General features: G+C 33.7%; 1 protein-coding gene and 1 long non-coding RNA gene across 3 annotated transcripts; one reads left to right on the top strand and one right to left on the bottom strand.

The window, feature by feature from the left end:
• The first annotated feature begins 7751 nt into the window (after positions 1 to 7751).
• LOC112703170 (uncharacterized) lies at positions 7752 to 12549 on the top strand. 2 transcript variants are annotated; one of them, XM_025754507.2, is made up of 3 exons: positions 7752 to 8223; positions 10089 to 10840; positions 11605 to 12549. In XM_025754507.2, exons 1-3 carry the CDS (start codon positions 7930 to 7932, stop codon positions 12095 to 12097), a joined length of 1539 nt encoding a protein of 512 aa, XP_025610292.1. In that variant the 5' UTR covers positions 7752 to 7929; the 3' UTR covers positions 12098 to 12549. The 2 variants fall into 2 exon arrangements, with proteins under 2 accessions (XP_025610292.1, XP_025610293.1); XM_025754508.2 differs by having other exon boundaries at positions 7874 to 8223; positions 10075 to 10840.
• On the bottom strand, positions 9327 to 16119 carry LOC112703172 (uncharacterized). Its single transcript, XR_003154502.3, has 2 exons — positions 15904 to 16119; positions 9327 to 9650 (listed from the first exon to the last, which is right to left on the bottom strand). It is a non-coding gene; the product is annotated as an uncharacterized lncRNA (long non-coding RNA).
• Positions 16120 to 17424: the final 1305 nt, after the last annotated feature.

Below are 17424 nucleotides of genomic sequence, written 5' to 3' on the forward strand. Positions count from 1 at the left end.
CAACGCCGTTGAGAGCGCGCCAATTGGGCTTTTGTAGCTCCAGAAAATCCACTTAGAGTGCAGGGAGGTCAGAATCCAACAGCATCTGCAGTCCTTTTTAGTCTCTGAATCAGATTTTTGCTCAGGTCCCTCAATTTCAGCCAGAAAATACCTGAAATCACAGAAAAACACACAAACTCATAGTAAAGTCCAGAAAAGTGAATTTTAACTAAAAGCTAATAAAAATATACTAAAAATTAACTAGATCATACTAAAAACATACTAAAAACAATGCCAAAAAGCGTACAAATTATCCGCTCATCACGCTTAACCTATAGCACGGAGGACCGTGCTAAGTTTTAAGTGTGGGGAGGTCGGCCGACCGATCTCCGTAGGTAACATATGAATAAATTCTTGTTCCTTGAACTCCTTTGTAATTAGGACAGTTTGCATGATTAGGTTTTAGTTGACACCATTCGCATGATAAGTTTACTTGGTTGGAACAATGAAACTCTTCCTTAGAAAACCAATACTTTGGGGCAACCGTGGCATTGCCAATTTTAAAATACTTTGATGCCAAATTTGCATGAAGAATTATATTTTGGAACATGGATTTTGAGTTGAGAACACAAGCTAGTGAGTTTTGAGCCTAATTGCGTGGTTACATCTTATAACCACTTATTCTCCTTCTTGTGTGCATTATTCTCTTTCTATGATTGTAATCCTTGATTTGTTTGATTCTTTATGTCCGTTAATTTGTGTATTCATGCATTTATATGATTGAGGCCATCATTTCATTAGCTCACTCACCCAAATGGCCTTACCTTTTATCTTCCATTGTTAGCCAAATTTGAGCCTACAATTAACCCACTTTGTTCTTAGTTAGCACATTACAAGCCTTAAAGCGAAAAAACAACAAACGTCCTTATTTGGATCTTTGATTAACTTAGGCTAGAGTGTGTGAGTATCATTCAAGTGTGGGAACCTTGGGACATTGGGTGAATAAAAGGGTAATTTTGTATTGTTATTGAAAATATTGGGAATTGGGTACATACTCATGTATTGATCAAATGTAAAACCTTATGCATTGATGTTCTTGTATACAAAAAGAAAGAGAAGAAAAGAAAAGAAATAAATATGCAAAAGACAAGAAAAAAATAGAAAAGAAAAAAAAAGAAAGAAAAAAGAAGGGGGGACGAAATGCCCCAAAGCAAAGTGTAGCTCAATAAAGTCAATGCATAAGTGTTGTGAAATGAAAAGGAAATACATGAGTATGTGAAAAAGTGAAAAATGGATAGTTGGGTTAGAACTTAATTGTATGGGATGTCGTAGGCTAGGTGGGAAGTCTAAGCTTATCAAAGATTCAAATCTCAAGCTCACTTAACCAAATATGCAACCTACCTTGACCCTAACCCCATTACAACCGAAGAAAAGACCTCATGATACTTGTATGCATACATGAAATATATGTCGATTGTTAGAAGAAAAACAAATCTTGGAAAGCATGATTAGGGGAGAATTGAGTGAATCAACCCCAAACACCGAGCGGTTAGAGTGTAAACACTTCCGGTGAGGGTTCGATGCTCAATTCCTTGATTCCCGATTCTCACGAGCATTCCTCATGCAAGGTTGCATATACTGCATTTGATGCTTAGAAATTGGCAAGTCCCATACCTTGACCACCATTGTGTCCCATATGCTCGCATATGTCATGGGAAGGTTGATTTGTTCCTAACCAAGTAGGAAATAGCACTAGTCATAGTTGCATTCATATAAGTAGGTTGCACTTCATGAGTCCTATACTTTTGTGATCCCTCGGTCCTCTGTGTTTCTTTTACATTTCTCTAAGCATGAGGACATGCTAGAATCTAAGTGTGGGGAGGTTGACAAACCCATTTTGAGGGTTTATCTTGTGCTGATTTCAGGGGTTTTATCAATGATTCCACACACTTTCTATATGAAAATACAAGAATTTGCATTCCTTTCCTAGTTTTGCCCCATGGATGAAAACATGCTTATTTTGCACTAAAATAGATACATTTCTAATCTTCTCTTGATGCCATTCGATGCCGTGACCCATGTGTTAAGTGGTTCCAGAATATAGGGCAGGGATGGACCGGAAGAGAGAAGGAGGATGGGAGCAAAGGAAGGGAGCAAGAGAATTAAGCCTTGGAAATCTCAGCATGGGCGCGTGCGCGCACTTGACGCGTCCGCGTGGATAGAACAACTAGAAGCCGAAGCCAAGAGTCAAGCCACGAGTCGGCTTACATAGCGGCTAAGCCATGATCTTCTTGGGCGCGCACGCGTACGTCACGCCTCTGCGTACATTTCAAAATGCATCTGTGGCGCGCGCGCGTACCTTGCGCGTGCGCGCCGATGTTCGAATGTGATTTTTTTAAGAAGCCACGTGACTTAGGCGTGGAGTGAGTTGGGGGATCCCATTTTTGGGGAATGCCTTGGCGGGAAAAGCTTAAGAATACCAGAGGAGCAAGGGTTAAGGACACTTAGTTCATTTTTCTAGATTTTAGATATTTTGAGGGATAGTTAGTTGCACTCTTGGAGGAGGAGAGAGAGCTCAAGCTCTCACTAGGGTTCTTCTTCACCCAATTTCTGAATTTTCAATCACTCTTTGGTGAGATCCATTGCAATTCTCACTTTACTTTCTTCATGTCATAGATCTTCTTCTCCAATTTCAAGTAGCGGTTGTAATTGCTCAATTCTCTTAGATCTAGAATTTAACTTTGTAGTTTTGGATTTCATTTCATCAATACCTTGAGAATTTGATCTTCATTGTTGCTCCTTGATACTTGTTGTTAGTTCCTTGTGTTGCAATACTTTCAATTCTACTTTTCTTCTCATTTCACTATGACTTTCTTTCTTGCTCATCAAATGTTTGATAAAATGTCAACACTAGTTATGGAGTAGAAATTTCTCACTTGGCATAGGGTTGGACCATTAGAAGAAGTTGAATAGTTGTGTCAATTGTTGATTTGGAATTAGGGATTGCTAATTGACTTGGAGTGCACTAAAGCTAGATTCCCATGAGGTGAAGCTAGGACTTGTGACTCAAGTTGATTATTTTCATTTGACTTTCCTCTATACCTAGGGGATAACTAAATGAGGCATGGCCTAATTGTTGTCATCATTGAAAGAACTATAAGGATAGAAATTCTAATGCCAACCCTAAGCCAAGTCTTTTAATGATTGATTGTTTGTTTCCTACTACTTTGCTAAAACTTTCAAAGAATCCTAACAAAGCTTTCTAATCAATAAGATGCACATTTTGGCAATTCCAAGGGAGGACGACTCGGGAGACTAGTACTCTCGGATATAGATTGTAGGATTGTTTGGTACGAAATTTAAGTGTCGATTAGACTATACTCACGATCATATTCATCTCTGAATTCTAAATCGGCATGCTGAATTTCGTTTATCAGTGAGACATCCCGAGACTTAAATACTTCGGTTAATTTTCTTTGGGGTTTGTACTTGTGACAACCAAAACAATTTAAATTTGATTTGAGGATTGACTATCGGTTTAGGCTATGCTTACAACAAAATTATTTTGTTAAATTTCAAACCGGTATAAATTCTTGTATCAATCGTGGCCGACACTTCTGCTTTGATCCACTTGGTGCAGTAATCAATGGTGGCTATAAGATATGGGATGTAAGGTCCCACATCGGTTGGGAAGGGGAAAAAATGTCTTATAAGGGTGTGGATACCTCTTTCTAGCATGACGTGTTTTGATGAGTGAGTGTGGGGAGTTTCGGCTATCATCCCTATCGTCAAAGGCAAAACCGTGAGGTCTTGTGTGTCAAAGCGAACAATATCGTGCTAGCGGGTGGTCTGAGCTGTTACAGATGGTATCAGAGTCGGAGCCCGGATTGATGTGTCAGCGAGGGCGCTGGGCTCCCTTAGGGGGTGGATTGTAAGGTCCCACATCGGTTGGGGAAGGGAACGAAGCATGCCTTATAAAGGTGTGGATACCTCTTCCTAGCATGACACGTTTTGAACAGTGAGTGTGGAGGGCTATCATCCCTATCATCAAAGGCAAAACCGTGAGGCTTTGTGTGCCAAAGCAGACAATATCGTGCTAGCGGGTGGTACGGGCTGTTACATGGAAATTGTCCGGGAGCGGTGGAGAACGGTCTGACAAGGTCGATTCTCCAGGTTTTGAAGGGACAGTCTGCCATTATTACATCGAGCTGGTCTGTGGCTACTTCCAATAACTTGGCATGTACTTGGCCTTTCTTGCAACTTTTTACCAACTGGAGAGAGGCTTTTCTAATGGTGGGCCAAAAGTTCCTAAGTCTGATAACTTTTGGATCTAAGATTTTTTCCTTGACATGATGTTCGCAGCAGCTTTCATGGAGTTTTCGAAGTACATAGTATGCGTCACCGGTCTCTACGTGAGCAACTGAGATAACCTTCACATGTATAATTGCCCTGCTATTGTGGTATATTTTGGCGTTTTCCATTTAATTCGCTTCGCCTCTCTTGACTTCTCGGGTAGGTTACTGTTGTTGAGGTATTGGAGCCTAAACCTTAATCGCGTTCTTGGATTCGAATCTTATCTCGTATTAGGTGTTAAGGTCTATTACACAAATAGAAATAATTTATTTTTATTATGTTATTTAAAAATAGTATTTTTTCTCAATTTGTATATAAAAACATAATTACATGTTAGTATAAATAAAATCATATTGATAGTTATAGAATTAAATCAAAATTAATTTTTTTAAAATAATTTTATCTTCATTTTAACTTTTAATGGCAACATTAATATTTTCAAAAAATTATAATTTTGGAGACAAATATTTAATTTCAATTACATCAAACTTATATTATTTCCAACTGTCTAATCACTTTTTGAATACGATCGATGGATTTCTCCATTAAAAAGTGCTGCTGCATAATCTTCTCCAGTAAAAATCTCTTCATGGCTTATCCAATTTGCTAAATTATCTATTTTGATTATTATGTATTTTTTTAATTCAAAATTCTTTTTTAATTCTCAAACACAATTTTTTAGTAGCATAATTATTTTTAAATAATAGATTTCAGTATTTCGTATAAAAATATATATTGATTATTTATTATTCTTGCATTAACTTGATGTTACAAAAATATAAAAAAGAATTTCTCTAAACTCTAAATCCTAAACACTAAACCTTAAAACCTAAATGCTAAATCCTATAACCTAAACCCTAAATCCTAAACTCTAAACTATTATTTTTAATACTCGGATCCTTACACCCTAAACCCTGAACCCTAATCACAAATAATCATTTCTAATACTTTAATTCCTAACCCCTAAACCCTAACTCCTAAATTCTAAATTTCTAAAATCTAAACCCTAAACTATAATTTTTAATCCTGTAACCCTTGTACCATAAACTCTAAAGTCTAAACCCTAAACCCTAAACTATCATTTCTAATACTCTAACCCTTGCACCCTTGCACCCTAAACCCTAAATTCTAAACTCTAAACTATCATTTCTAATCTTGTAACCCTTGTACCATAAACCATAAACCCTAAATCCTACACTCCAAACCCTGAATCCTAAACTATTATCTCTAATACTCTAACCCTTGCACCATAATTCCTAAACCCTAAACTTAAACTATTATTTTTAATACTCTAATGCTTAATTCCTAAATCCTAAATCTTAAACCCTAAACTATCATTTTTAATATTCTAATCCTTGCACCATAAACCCTAAACTATCATTTGGATTCCTCTAACCCTTGCACCTTAAATTCTAAATTCTACACTCCAAATTCTAAATTCTAAACCCTAAACTATCATTTCCAATAATCTAACCCTTGCACCACCAATCTTAAACTCTAGATCCTAAATCTCAAACTCTAAATTTCTAAGACAAAATCTTAAACACTAATCTCTAGACGCAATACTCAACCATAAATTCTAAACTATTAGCTATAAATAAATCTTAAACATTAAATACTAATTATAATATAAAAATATTTTAATATTTATAATAACATTGATATCTAATATTCTAAAATTTATTTATTTTCTCATGATAATAAAATTATAACATACTAAGTAAATTCTTTAAAACGGTTATATTATATATCTTATTCACCAATATGTTTTAGATTCATATTGATTATTTATTATTCTTACATTTATTCTATGTTATAAAAATATAAAAAAAATTGTTCGCATTCATCAACTAAAAATGTATATTTGTATAAACCTTTCTTAAATACATAAACCATAAACGTTTAAATTCTAAATTGTAAACCCTACATTTTAGTAACTACATATGTCATGTGTAATACAAATAATAAACACAAATTTTAGTAACTATATATGTCTTGAGTAATACAAATAATAAAAATGTAGTATTATTATTTAATTGATCTAATTATTATTTATAACATTCTATTAATTAGGTAAATATAGTTCAGTATTTAAATTTTTAATATATATAAAAATGAAAATATTTAAATTTATTTTCTAAAAAATATCAGGTGAACAAATTATTTTTATAATCAAATCTAAATGTCTAAGCAACTAATTTTTTTTATCAATTTTTAAGGTTGTGTTTGTCTACAGGCACATGATACTAAAATAGGGACACAAAGACACAAAATCATATTTGATAGATGAGATATGAATAGAAATATTATGTCGAGAGATACTGCATTAGTGTATTTTGTGTTCACTCTGATAGGAGGACACAGAAACACTAACAAGAGACATAATTTATTTTTTATTTTTTTATTGTTCTTGTTAATTTTTTATAATTATATTTTTTATTATTATATTTTTTTTTCCAAATTTATTAATTAAAAAATGATAATAATTTAGACTCTTATAAATTATGTTAGTTTATCACCAAATAAAATATAACAACACTAATTTTGTGTCTTTGTCTTTTGTGTCTTATTTTCAAAGTCTTATCTTATCTTTTTTTCAAAACTAAATGCAACTAAGCCATTAGACCAATTTAATTAAACTTAATTACCAAAATACCTTTGTTATATAATATCACAGTTAGATTAATATAGTAATCAAAGACAATTAAACTACACATATATTATTCACAATCTAATTTTAGTCATTTCAAAATTAAAAAAAAATAATATATTAATCTTCTTAAAATTATATTCAAGGAATTGTTATATGTTTTGGGTGAAATCAATGCTTTGATGAAACAATGTATATAATCAAGGATTATTATTATTATTATTAATATTATTATTGTTATTATTATTATTAGTATTATTATAGTAGACACTTTTGCTTGTGAGTTCTTTTTTTCTCGTGTTTACAATTTGCTTTATGAATTTTTTTTTTATAAAAGTAAGTAGTAACGTTGCAATTTTTGTTAATTAGTATCCAATATTAGTTTAAAATATTGGTTCTTTATACACATGTCCATTAAAGGTCCAAGTTACGAAAAGCTCATAAACTTAATCCTTCTTTAATTGCATGCAAATAAAAATACTTTTATTAATGATTGAGGCTTCTTTATAATTATTATAAACTTTGGATAAGAATATAAATACACATACTAATCTATACGATTGATCAACAACCACACACTAGAAATCAAATTAAAGTATTTTTTAAAGATCACTTGATACTTTTATTACCATAGCCTGGAATCAAATTAAAATGTCCTTTAAGAATCACTTGATACTTTCACCACCATAGCCAAATCCAATAGAAAAAGCAAGAAAAGAATAAAGGTAGATGCCAAGCGAATATTATGATAATCATTGCGAAGGTTTCTCAAGTACATGTTCGTATATCTTACACGTACACAAACGGCGTGCCTTGCTGGCAATTCCACCCTCTCAAATCAATACATCTGGCAAATACAAAGATTAGTGAATGGCGCTTGGAGTTGGAGGTGACCGATTTAGTACAAGAACCAGCACAAACGAAGAAAAGAGCAGAAAATTGAAGAAATGAAAATGAAGGCAGAAACTGTTACACTTATTCTGGTGAACCTGGCAGGGATAATGGAGAGAGCAGATGAGTCATTGCTACCAGGTGTGTACAAGGAAGTTGGTGCAGCACTTCACACTGACCCAACTGGCCTTGGCTCACTCACTCTTTTCCGATCCATTGTGCAGAGCTCTTGCTACCCCTTAGCTGCCTACCTCGCCGTCCACCACAACCGCGCCCATGTCATTGCTCTCGGCGCTTTTCTTTGGGCCGCTGCCACCTTTCTTGTTGCGTTCTCCTCTACTTTCCTTCAGGTACTCGCTTTTCTCTTTTAAGGAGTTTGGAGAAGCGTATATAGTGTCGTGGATGCATTGTTTTTCTTTCATATCAGTTCTGGTTCAGTTTATTTGGATTTGTGTTGTTTTTCACCTTTGACTTCTTAAAGTAGAGTAGAGATTGACACATGATGAGGTTTTAGATTCAATTATTTGCTCACGAAACGGATTATTAGAGCCTTAAATTGCCGATAGATAAGGATTTATAAGTCTTTATAAAAGTGGGATTCATCCATGCTAGGACTAGCCACTAAAATTAACCATTAGTATAAATTACACTTTGCAATATAAATTACGTTTTTATACATAAATACATAACATAGCATTGTTGACTTGGAATTTTACAATAAGTGTGCCTATATTGGCGATCAATGGCCTAAACAGTCCTCTTTTTTACGAGCTTGGGACTAGTTCTCTAACATAGGCAGAGTTCTTAAAACAGAAAAAAAAAAAATCCAACTTCTATTTGATCGATGTCATGAACATTTGGAAAATTTCATATTGGCGATCAATGGCCTAAACAGTCCTCTTTTTTAAGAGCTTGGGACTAGTTCTCTTAACATACGCAGAGTTCTTAAAACAGAAAAAAAAAAAATCCAAAACCTAACACTATCCAAACATAAGTAGTAAGCTATGGTTTGGTGACAGAGTTGGGGAATGGATCCGCAATCGCTAGATCCAATTGACCATGTCAAGTCAATTCTGGATTTTTACGATTGATTATATAATCATTTGGGACCCATGCCAATTCTTATCTCCTCAGTTACTAGTAGAGATACTCAATGTCTATTTAACGTCCCAGTGAACTGGATTAGATTTTCCTTGCTTTGAATAGCATTGCTAATAAATATAATATGTACTGTGAATCTTCAAATTTGATCCTCCCATATCGCTGTATGTATACCTACAATTATGAGAGAGGTATCTCTAAATTGTGATTCCAAATAAGCTTTGCAATTTGTCATGAAAATTATGTTTTATGCTAGCATGGATGATGGTTGGTGTAACAAGACTTCGTCATAATCTATTATGGTTATTTATAGTTTGAAGGATAGTTAGTCAGTTAGCTAAAACTATAGAGAAGTAGCAATTCTGTTAGTTAATTGTAGTTGCTGTTGGCATTACTTGGTTATCTCTAATTCTCTATAGACACGCACAGACGCTCAAGTGTAAATAATCAAAATACGATCATGGTTTGTTCCGTCCTTACTTTCTCAATGTGGTATCAAGTAAACTATGATTATTTTAACATGCCTTCTGTTCCATGTCTTGCAATAGAAACTTTGAATTGCTTTCATTACCATAAATCCCAAATTATTGACAACTGCCAAACTTGTTGGTGACTCTTCTGACAAGGTATTGCATCCACCGTTATTTCTCCATTCTTCTTCACTCTACTCATGTTTCTGTCCTCGTGGGATCATCCATATCCATTTGTACATGTTACATAATGATAAGAAATTCTTAGATGTTTATGTGAGTTGACAAAACTATCATTATAGGGGAAAAACTTCAATCAACACAATTAGCACTGCTCTTCTCTTTTTCTATATCACAATTAGGGGTATAATGGGGAAAAGAATTTAATACTTCGTATATATTGTCAATGGGATAAATATTTTGAAACTTTAGAATGTGTAAACGGGACACATGAAGGATGGAGTATACCAAGGCAAGACTACCCAAAACCTCTTCGTTGAGTGTTGGCATTTTTGTTCTTTTGCTTTGAAATAGACAAAAAGCACATATGCAAAGTTCCTAAACAATGTCAGTGTAATTTCTGTCCTATAATAAATATGTAGCTAATTGTATTCACTTTGAACTTTGAAGTCATTGTCTTATAGATAGCTGTATCGCGAGCGTTGAATGGGATTGGCCTTGCATTAGTAGCACCTGCAATTCAGTCCCTTGTGGCCGATTCAACAGATGATAGCAATCGTGGAATGGCTTTTGGATGGCTTCAGCTAACAGGCAATCTTGGTTCCCTTATTGGTGGACTCTTCTCTGTAATGATAGCTCCGATAACGTTCATTGGTATCCCAGGTTGGAGGATTTCCTTCCATATTGTTGGATTGATAAGCATTGTAGTAGGGACTGCAGTCTACCTATTTGCCAATGATCCACACTTCTCCAAGGAAGTGGAAAATGTGAGCAATCAAGTTCCAAGTAAAACGTTTTGGTCAGACGTGAAAGATCTTGTTGAAGAAGGCAAATCAGTTTCTAAGATTCGGTCTTTCCAGATTATTGTTACACAGGGTGTCACTGGTTCCTTTCCATGGTTAGCTTTGTCATTTGCACCAATGTGGTTAGAGCTTACCGGCTTCTCCCACGAGAAAACTGCTTTCCTCATAGCTTTATTTGTTATTGCTAGCTCAGTTGGGGGTTTGTTTGGAGGTAAGATGGGGGATATCCTTTCCATGCGCCTTCCCAATTCTGGGAGGATAATTCTAGCACAGATAAGCTCTGCATCAGCAATTCCTTTAGCAGCAATCCTTTTGCTTGGATTACCGGCTGATCCATCTACAGCAATACTTCATGGCTTGGTTTTGATTATCATGGGGCTCTTCATATCTTGGAATGCTCCAGCTGCAAATAAGTAAGTCTTTCAACTTACATTTTCTCTGTATTTTCTTGCCCATTTGTCCCGATTAAGGATCATCAGGTATATCCAATAAACTTATAGAATTATCTGTCCCTCTTCCTGATAAAACTATGTTTTATGAAGCAGAAACATGGCAAGAAATGCAGAAATTGCAAGCATAGTTTGAGAGAATCAATATGAATTCTGAATTGAGTGATAACTCTCAAATGATTCTATCATCAAGTTTAGTTTATATAGAAGCTAGTGCAAGCTTAACTCGCATTAGTTAACCTCACTAGAGCAACTTACTCTATTCCATTTAACCCTAACTTATTACAATTATTCACTAATAAAACTTATTACGATTGTTCACTAACAAAGTCTGTACTGCTGCATAATTACTATATCAACTGTCCTTTCATTGGTGGCATGCCCCGACTTTGGAATATGCAACTTCCATTACATCTAAAATTTCTAGCAATGTTAATTATAAAATATTGTATCTGATTGACTTATAAATGGTACAAGTTAGCTCTCTACAATCCCAAATCCTTTTAGGATTTTCAAAGTTGCTCTTCAATTCTGATTTTGAATTGTCAATAGATACTTTGGCTTTTTGCATCTTCGGTTATCTAATTTCCTTTTTGTGCAAAGAATTATATGTGGGCTAATTGTGCTAATTTGTATCACTTATTATTTCTATAACTGAATTGTGACTTCTTTGAGTATAGTAAATGTAGTTTGTGCTTAGTTTAATGTGGCAATTGTATGGACATCAGTCCAATTTTCGCAGAGATAGTTCCGGAGAGATCCCGAACAAGTGTGTACGCACTTGACCGTTCTTTGGAGTCTATACTATCATCTTTTGCACCCCCTGTAGTGGGGATTTTGTCTCAACATGTTTATGGATATAAGCCCCTCCCTAAAGGATCTAGTGAATCTCAAGAGATTTTAACAGATAGAGAGAATGCAGCATCATTGGCCAAGTCGCTTTACATGGCAATAGGAATTCCGATGGCTCTCTGCTGTTTGATATACTCGTTCCTTTACAGGACCTACCCAAGGGACAAGGAAAGAGCTCGGATGGAGGTGTTAATAGAGTCAGAGATGCAGCAAATCGATTCAGATGGTGCAGCAATGATTGAACCAGAAGAACTGTTTATTGGGGATTATGATGGTGATGGTGATGGTGATGGTGTTGATCGTGATGAAGATGAAGAAAACATATTGCTCTACCGGCAGTCCACATTTTCAAACTTCCAACTTAGGTAAATAGTTACTCAGATGAAAAGACATATAGAAAAGGTGGATACTTCAATGATGTCTTCATATGAAGATCATATTGTGAATCACGAGATAGTTCAGTCAAACATGTCGATCCATCTAACAGTTCACAACATGATTTTCATGTGAAACATCATCATTGAAGTATCCACCAACAGAAAATTCAGCAGCTCTTTTACTTAGTTTCCTTGGATCCAGAGATTGTGTTTCAGTTGTTTTCACTGGTGGGTAGTTTTCCAAAACTGAACCTGATTTTTTTTACGGTCCGATCCTTTTGAGGAAAGAACTTCCCCTTTTGTAACCAATTGGATACAGTGAATGTAAATTTTTTTTTTTCTTGTAACACAATAGCAAGTACTAAAGATGATTGGAAGAGTGGCTGAGAAACGATCCAAATCTCACGAGTATTTGTTTGAGTTTGAATCCCGCCGCTGACATAAGGATTATCTTGGTGGGTGATTTGAAGTACTTTCATAAACACTCTTAAGAGCATAGAGGCATATCCTTATTTTAGCTGAATAACCGAGGTAGAATACATTTAAATCCTTTTGGGATAAGAAAAACCACTACAGGGAGTGGATGAGGGGGCATGGTTGACGGAGATCCAGCACACCACATATCAAACTTTACACCGTTGCAGAACGGATTGAAGACATTCTAGCAGTGACTCCATGCTGCCATAGGGGAAAGGAGGAGGATGATGCGATGGCCATGGTAGTGCGAATGTTGATAATTGAAGTAAAAGCTTATCAACTAACTACAAGTAAGTTGACCCTAAAAATTCATGAAGAATATATATCTAGTTCGCCATAGTTAACCAAGACACTAAAATTCTTGTATTGCTGAATTTAAGTTGGTCAAATGGCGAATTTGAGGAGGATGACAACCTTTTTGTTTATGTAATATGCACAATAGTTACAAATTTATGAGTAGGATGTATCATGTAGAGAATAATTTGGAGTAAAAATAGTTACATTGGTGTAGTAATTCTAAACCACGAGTTAATACTCAATTTGGCAGCTGAAATTTGAGGTGGAATTAATTTGACCCTCAAATTCTAATAGACTCGACTTGAACTCCGAAATTTGTAATCGTAATTCGCATTAAACTATTGAGTTAATTTTCGTAAATAATGTGTTGATTTGATATATTATTTTGTTGTGATTCATCGCTCAAGTTTCATGCAATGGAGATTTATTAGAGCTTTTCAATAGCTTGACTAATGCTGTCAAGATGTTGGAGAGCTAATGAAGCTTTTATAGGAGGTGTAGTAAATCTCACTCACATAAAATCTAGGTAAAGAATTCAAATCTTAGCAAATTAACATCTAGGTAAAGAATTCAAATCTTAGCAAATTAACATGTAAAATCAATACGTTATTTACAAAAATCAATTTAGGAGCTAATGTGAATTATTATAATAAATTTTGGAGTCCAAATTTAATCGATTATAATTTTATTGGTCAATTTGAGTCTAAGCCTCAAATTTGAGAACTTGAGAACGAAATTCAATATGAATTTTTTTTTTTGGTATACGAATATGAACTCGTTTTTTTTAGGACGTGACAAATATGAACTCTTTGAACCACTTCCAATCAAATTTAGATATTAAGGAAAATTTCTTTAAACCTTTTTTTTTTGGACATGGGCCAAGTCCAGAAAAAATTCAACCCGACCCGGATACAATACGAGCCCGAAACCCACCCCAGTTGCTCCCCCTTCCCTCCCTTGCCGCAGAGCTCTTCATCCTCCATCAATCACCATGTCGAAGAAGAAGAAACCTCCAGTCTCCCCAGCCCTCCGCTCTGATCAGCCAGGCACGTACAACACCTCCCAGCTCCCCTTCAATTGGCGTCTTTGTCCGTACTTCTATTCTCCCTTCATACGTCGACACGTCGCTGAAGAACGTTCCTCCAATAGCCTCACCAACCCTTTGCTCCGTTCGGCCCGAATCAGAACCAACCGTCCCTTCACTACACGACTTTATTTACGAGTATTTTTGGCAGGTGTGGTGTATATGAATCTACACGTGAACTGCTCTCGATACTTTAAAAGAATATTTTGAGAGTTAGAGATTTATGTCAATGAGAAAAGAGTGGCGTAAATATTGGTTAGATGAGTTCTTCTCAGTTATATAAATTTATTTGGTTACGACAGAATGATGTCATATTTCAAAGCAAGACAACAGGAGGTCGTAGATTGTATGGATCAATCGTTTTCATATGCTGCAGACTGGGTAAATAACTCATGTTGTTAATGACTGTGCCGGAAATGACATAGGAGTTGTTTTGTCTTTTATGGCTCTTGTCTTTGTCTTTTTTTACTCCATTTGAATTTTGAGCTCTTTCTTTCTAAACAAAAAAATTTCATAAAATGTGTGCTCCATTGTTTTAATTTAAAAATAATTAATTTCTCACTTAATTATTTTATCAACTGCTTTATTTTAGAAGATCTTAATTCCTTAAATTTATGAGTAAAACTCCAATTCAGCCCTTAACCATTTCACAAACTTCCATTTCGCCCCTCATTGATTGAAAAATGATATTATGGTTTCTCACAATTAATTTCGCCAGATATTATATTCTCTCTGTTATTGTCTTCATCCAAAACTAATGAATCTTACGTATCATTAATTCAATACCTGTCAAATAATTATTTAAAGGGACAAATCGTCTTCTGGTGAGTTAGTAGAATGATGTCGTTTTGCACATCTCAAATAGTTGCTTTAAATGATTACTTGACACATGTTGAGTTAGCAATATATGTAGGTAAAATCTGTTAACTTTAGACGAAAATATTAACAGAAGAGATAAAATATTTGACAAAATCAATCATAAGAAGTTATAATATCATTTTCTAATTGATGAAAAACAGAAGGAAAGTTTATAAAATAGTTAGAAATCGGATTGGAATTTTACTCTAAATTTATAGAGTCTGATCAAAAAAGTTTTATATAGTGATCACATTATAAGACTAATTAAATAAAATTGAAATGATCCATTATCCATTATTATTTTTCACTTTTCAATAGTATATTAAATATATATATATATATATTTTTTTCACTTTTCATATATATATATATATATATATATATATATATATATATAAATGTAAAAAGGTACCAATATGTAGGCGAATCAAGGTTTTTAAAATCATACCGGTCATCAAATTATTTTAGTCACAAGTTCTCTGATTTATTATTTCAATTGAAATTTAACTAAAAAAATTATTTCTTAATAAAATAATAAATAAATTATAAATAAATATCTGTAAAACATAATTATAGTCTACTATAAATTTTTTTTAAAATTTAAATAACTGCATAAAATGTCATCTACCAAAGTCTTTTATTGTTATCTTAAAATATAAATTACAAACTCAAAAGTTAAATAATAAAAAAAAATTTTCAATATAAAATGTATTCAATCATCAAAATTCGAAAAATCTTTCTGTAGATTTGTTGTATTAGGATCATTATCGGCCAAATTATTATGCATAGATGTATTATTATCAGCAAATACTTTTTGATTGACTACCATCCATAATTAAAAACAATAAAGCATGAAGACAATTACAGTCTAGACTCTAGACATAATTAAATCAATAAAACGTTCAATAATCAGCAATCCAGCAACACAAACACAAAATCACAAAACACTGTTCAATAATCAACAATCCAGCAGCACAAACACAAACACAAATCACAAAATAATAATCTGGGATCTTTTCGAATAGAGCATGAAAAAATTAAAAAAAAAAAGAACAAGGGAGCAGTGAGCACTGAGCACTAACCTTCGGCGAGCAGAGGGTAGACGAAGACGACAGCGGTGAGACAAAGACGATAGCTACCACGATGAAGCTGCTCGACGAAGACGACGACTACCACGACGAAGCTGCTACGGCGTTGGTGGAGGCTAGGGTTATTTGAGCCTATAAGAGGCTTTTTGCGCTTTACTGCTTTCTGATTCAGGAGGGGCTGAAGGGTTTTCTTCTTTTCTTTTTTTTTTTTTCCGAACCCAAAGAAACGACGTTGTTTTCTTCGAACTGGCCGGTTCCATGTCAACTGACCGGTTCAACGGTTCGCTCCCGATTTTTGTCTGGGCGATTTCTTCCTGTGAACCGAACCATTATTTGTTTAATAATGATTATAAATATTTGTTTCTCTAGTTACATTAAAACTTATCACTTTCTTATTATCAATGCAAAAGCCAATAACACTTTGCAGCTAAGCAGCACTCCAAATTGAGTAGTTTAAACTCACGGTGCATGATCTGCCATAAGTACTTATACGAATAAAAATACAATAGTAAAGATTTGAGCTGGAATCTTGTATAATATTTAAATATCTTTATTTATTAAGTTATTTATCTTTTTAATTATATATGTGCATTATTTATTTAATATTGTGTATTGACATTTAAATTTAATATTGTATATTGGCATTACTTATTTATTTATTTATTAAAAAATTAAATTTATTGACAAATTTTAGGCCAAGTCAAATTTGACAATCAAATTTAGTACTAATTAAAAAATTTATAATTATAGGCTAAATTTAGACTAATATACTTTATTATAGGTCTAATTTGTTGAAAATAAAGTCTGACTCACAATATTAGTTCTAATCATAATTGGCAATATTTTTAATATGAGTAGTGTTATATGATTAATGAAAATTTTTTTTCGATATTTGACCTATATTATATATTCTTAATATTAAATTTTAAATAAAAAATTTAAAAAATATGAAAATAAGTTATTGATTAATATTAAGAAAAAGTATTAACTCTCACATTTTTGTTTCTTCACAAAGTGGATGTGTACATAAGATAATTTAAAGATCATAGCTAATATAGAAAACTGGTACCCTTATCATATTTTTAGCCTATAGAGTTTGACATTTGTGACATTTGAAGTTAAAGTAAGTCAACACAAGATGATCACGCAATCTTTTAAATCAAACATCTCGCTCAGACTGGGAGAGTTATAGCCTACACTTGGCAAAATGAGGAGAAGGATACACCTTGTACTTTCTGCGTTGCTGGCTAGTGCACATTGTTGACGTGTGTTACCTTATTTTCATAAAGTGATAAAGTGTGGTTCACTTTATGACCCTGAAACAGTTGTATTGGTTTTTTTTTAATTATTAATTTTAACCAAGTTGGGCTACTTTGTCAATATACAATCTTGTTATGGCAAAATTTTTAATTTTTTTAAAGTTTTTTTTTATCGTATTTGGATTTCTCATATACCAATTTCGTAATAATTTAAGCCTATAATTTTATGATAAAAGTTATTCTAATATGCAACTTA

Source organism: Arachis hypogaea, chromosome 7 (assembly GCF_003086295.3).
Source record: "Arachis hypogaea cultivar Tifrunner chromosome 7, arahy.Tifrunner.gnm2.J5K5, whole genome shotgun sequence".
Lineage (NCBI taxonomy): Eukaryota > Viridiplantae > Streptophyta > Magnoliopsida > Fabales > Fabaceae > Arachis > Arachis hypogaea.

Bases quoted from the DNA above. Each gene is read 5' to 3' on its own strand.
- LOC112703170 (XM_025754507.2), top strand. From the start codon at position 7,930: ATGAAAATGAAGGCAGAAACTGTTACACTTATTCTGGTGAACCTGGCA. The intron at 8,224-10,088 runs GTACTCGCTTTT...ATTGTCTTATAG, and splicing joins TCTCCTCTACTTTCCTTCAG to ATAGCTGTATCGCGAGCGTT. The intron at 10,841-11,604 runs GTAAGTCTTTCA...TATGGACATCAG, and splicing joins AATGCTCCAGCTGCAAATAA to TCCAATTTTCGCAGAGATAG.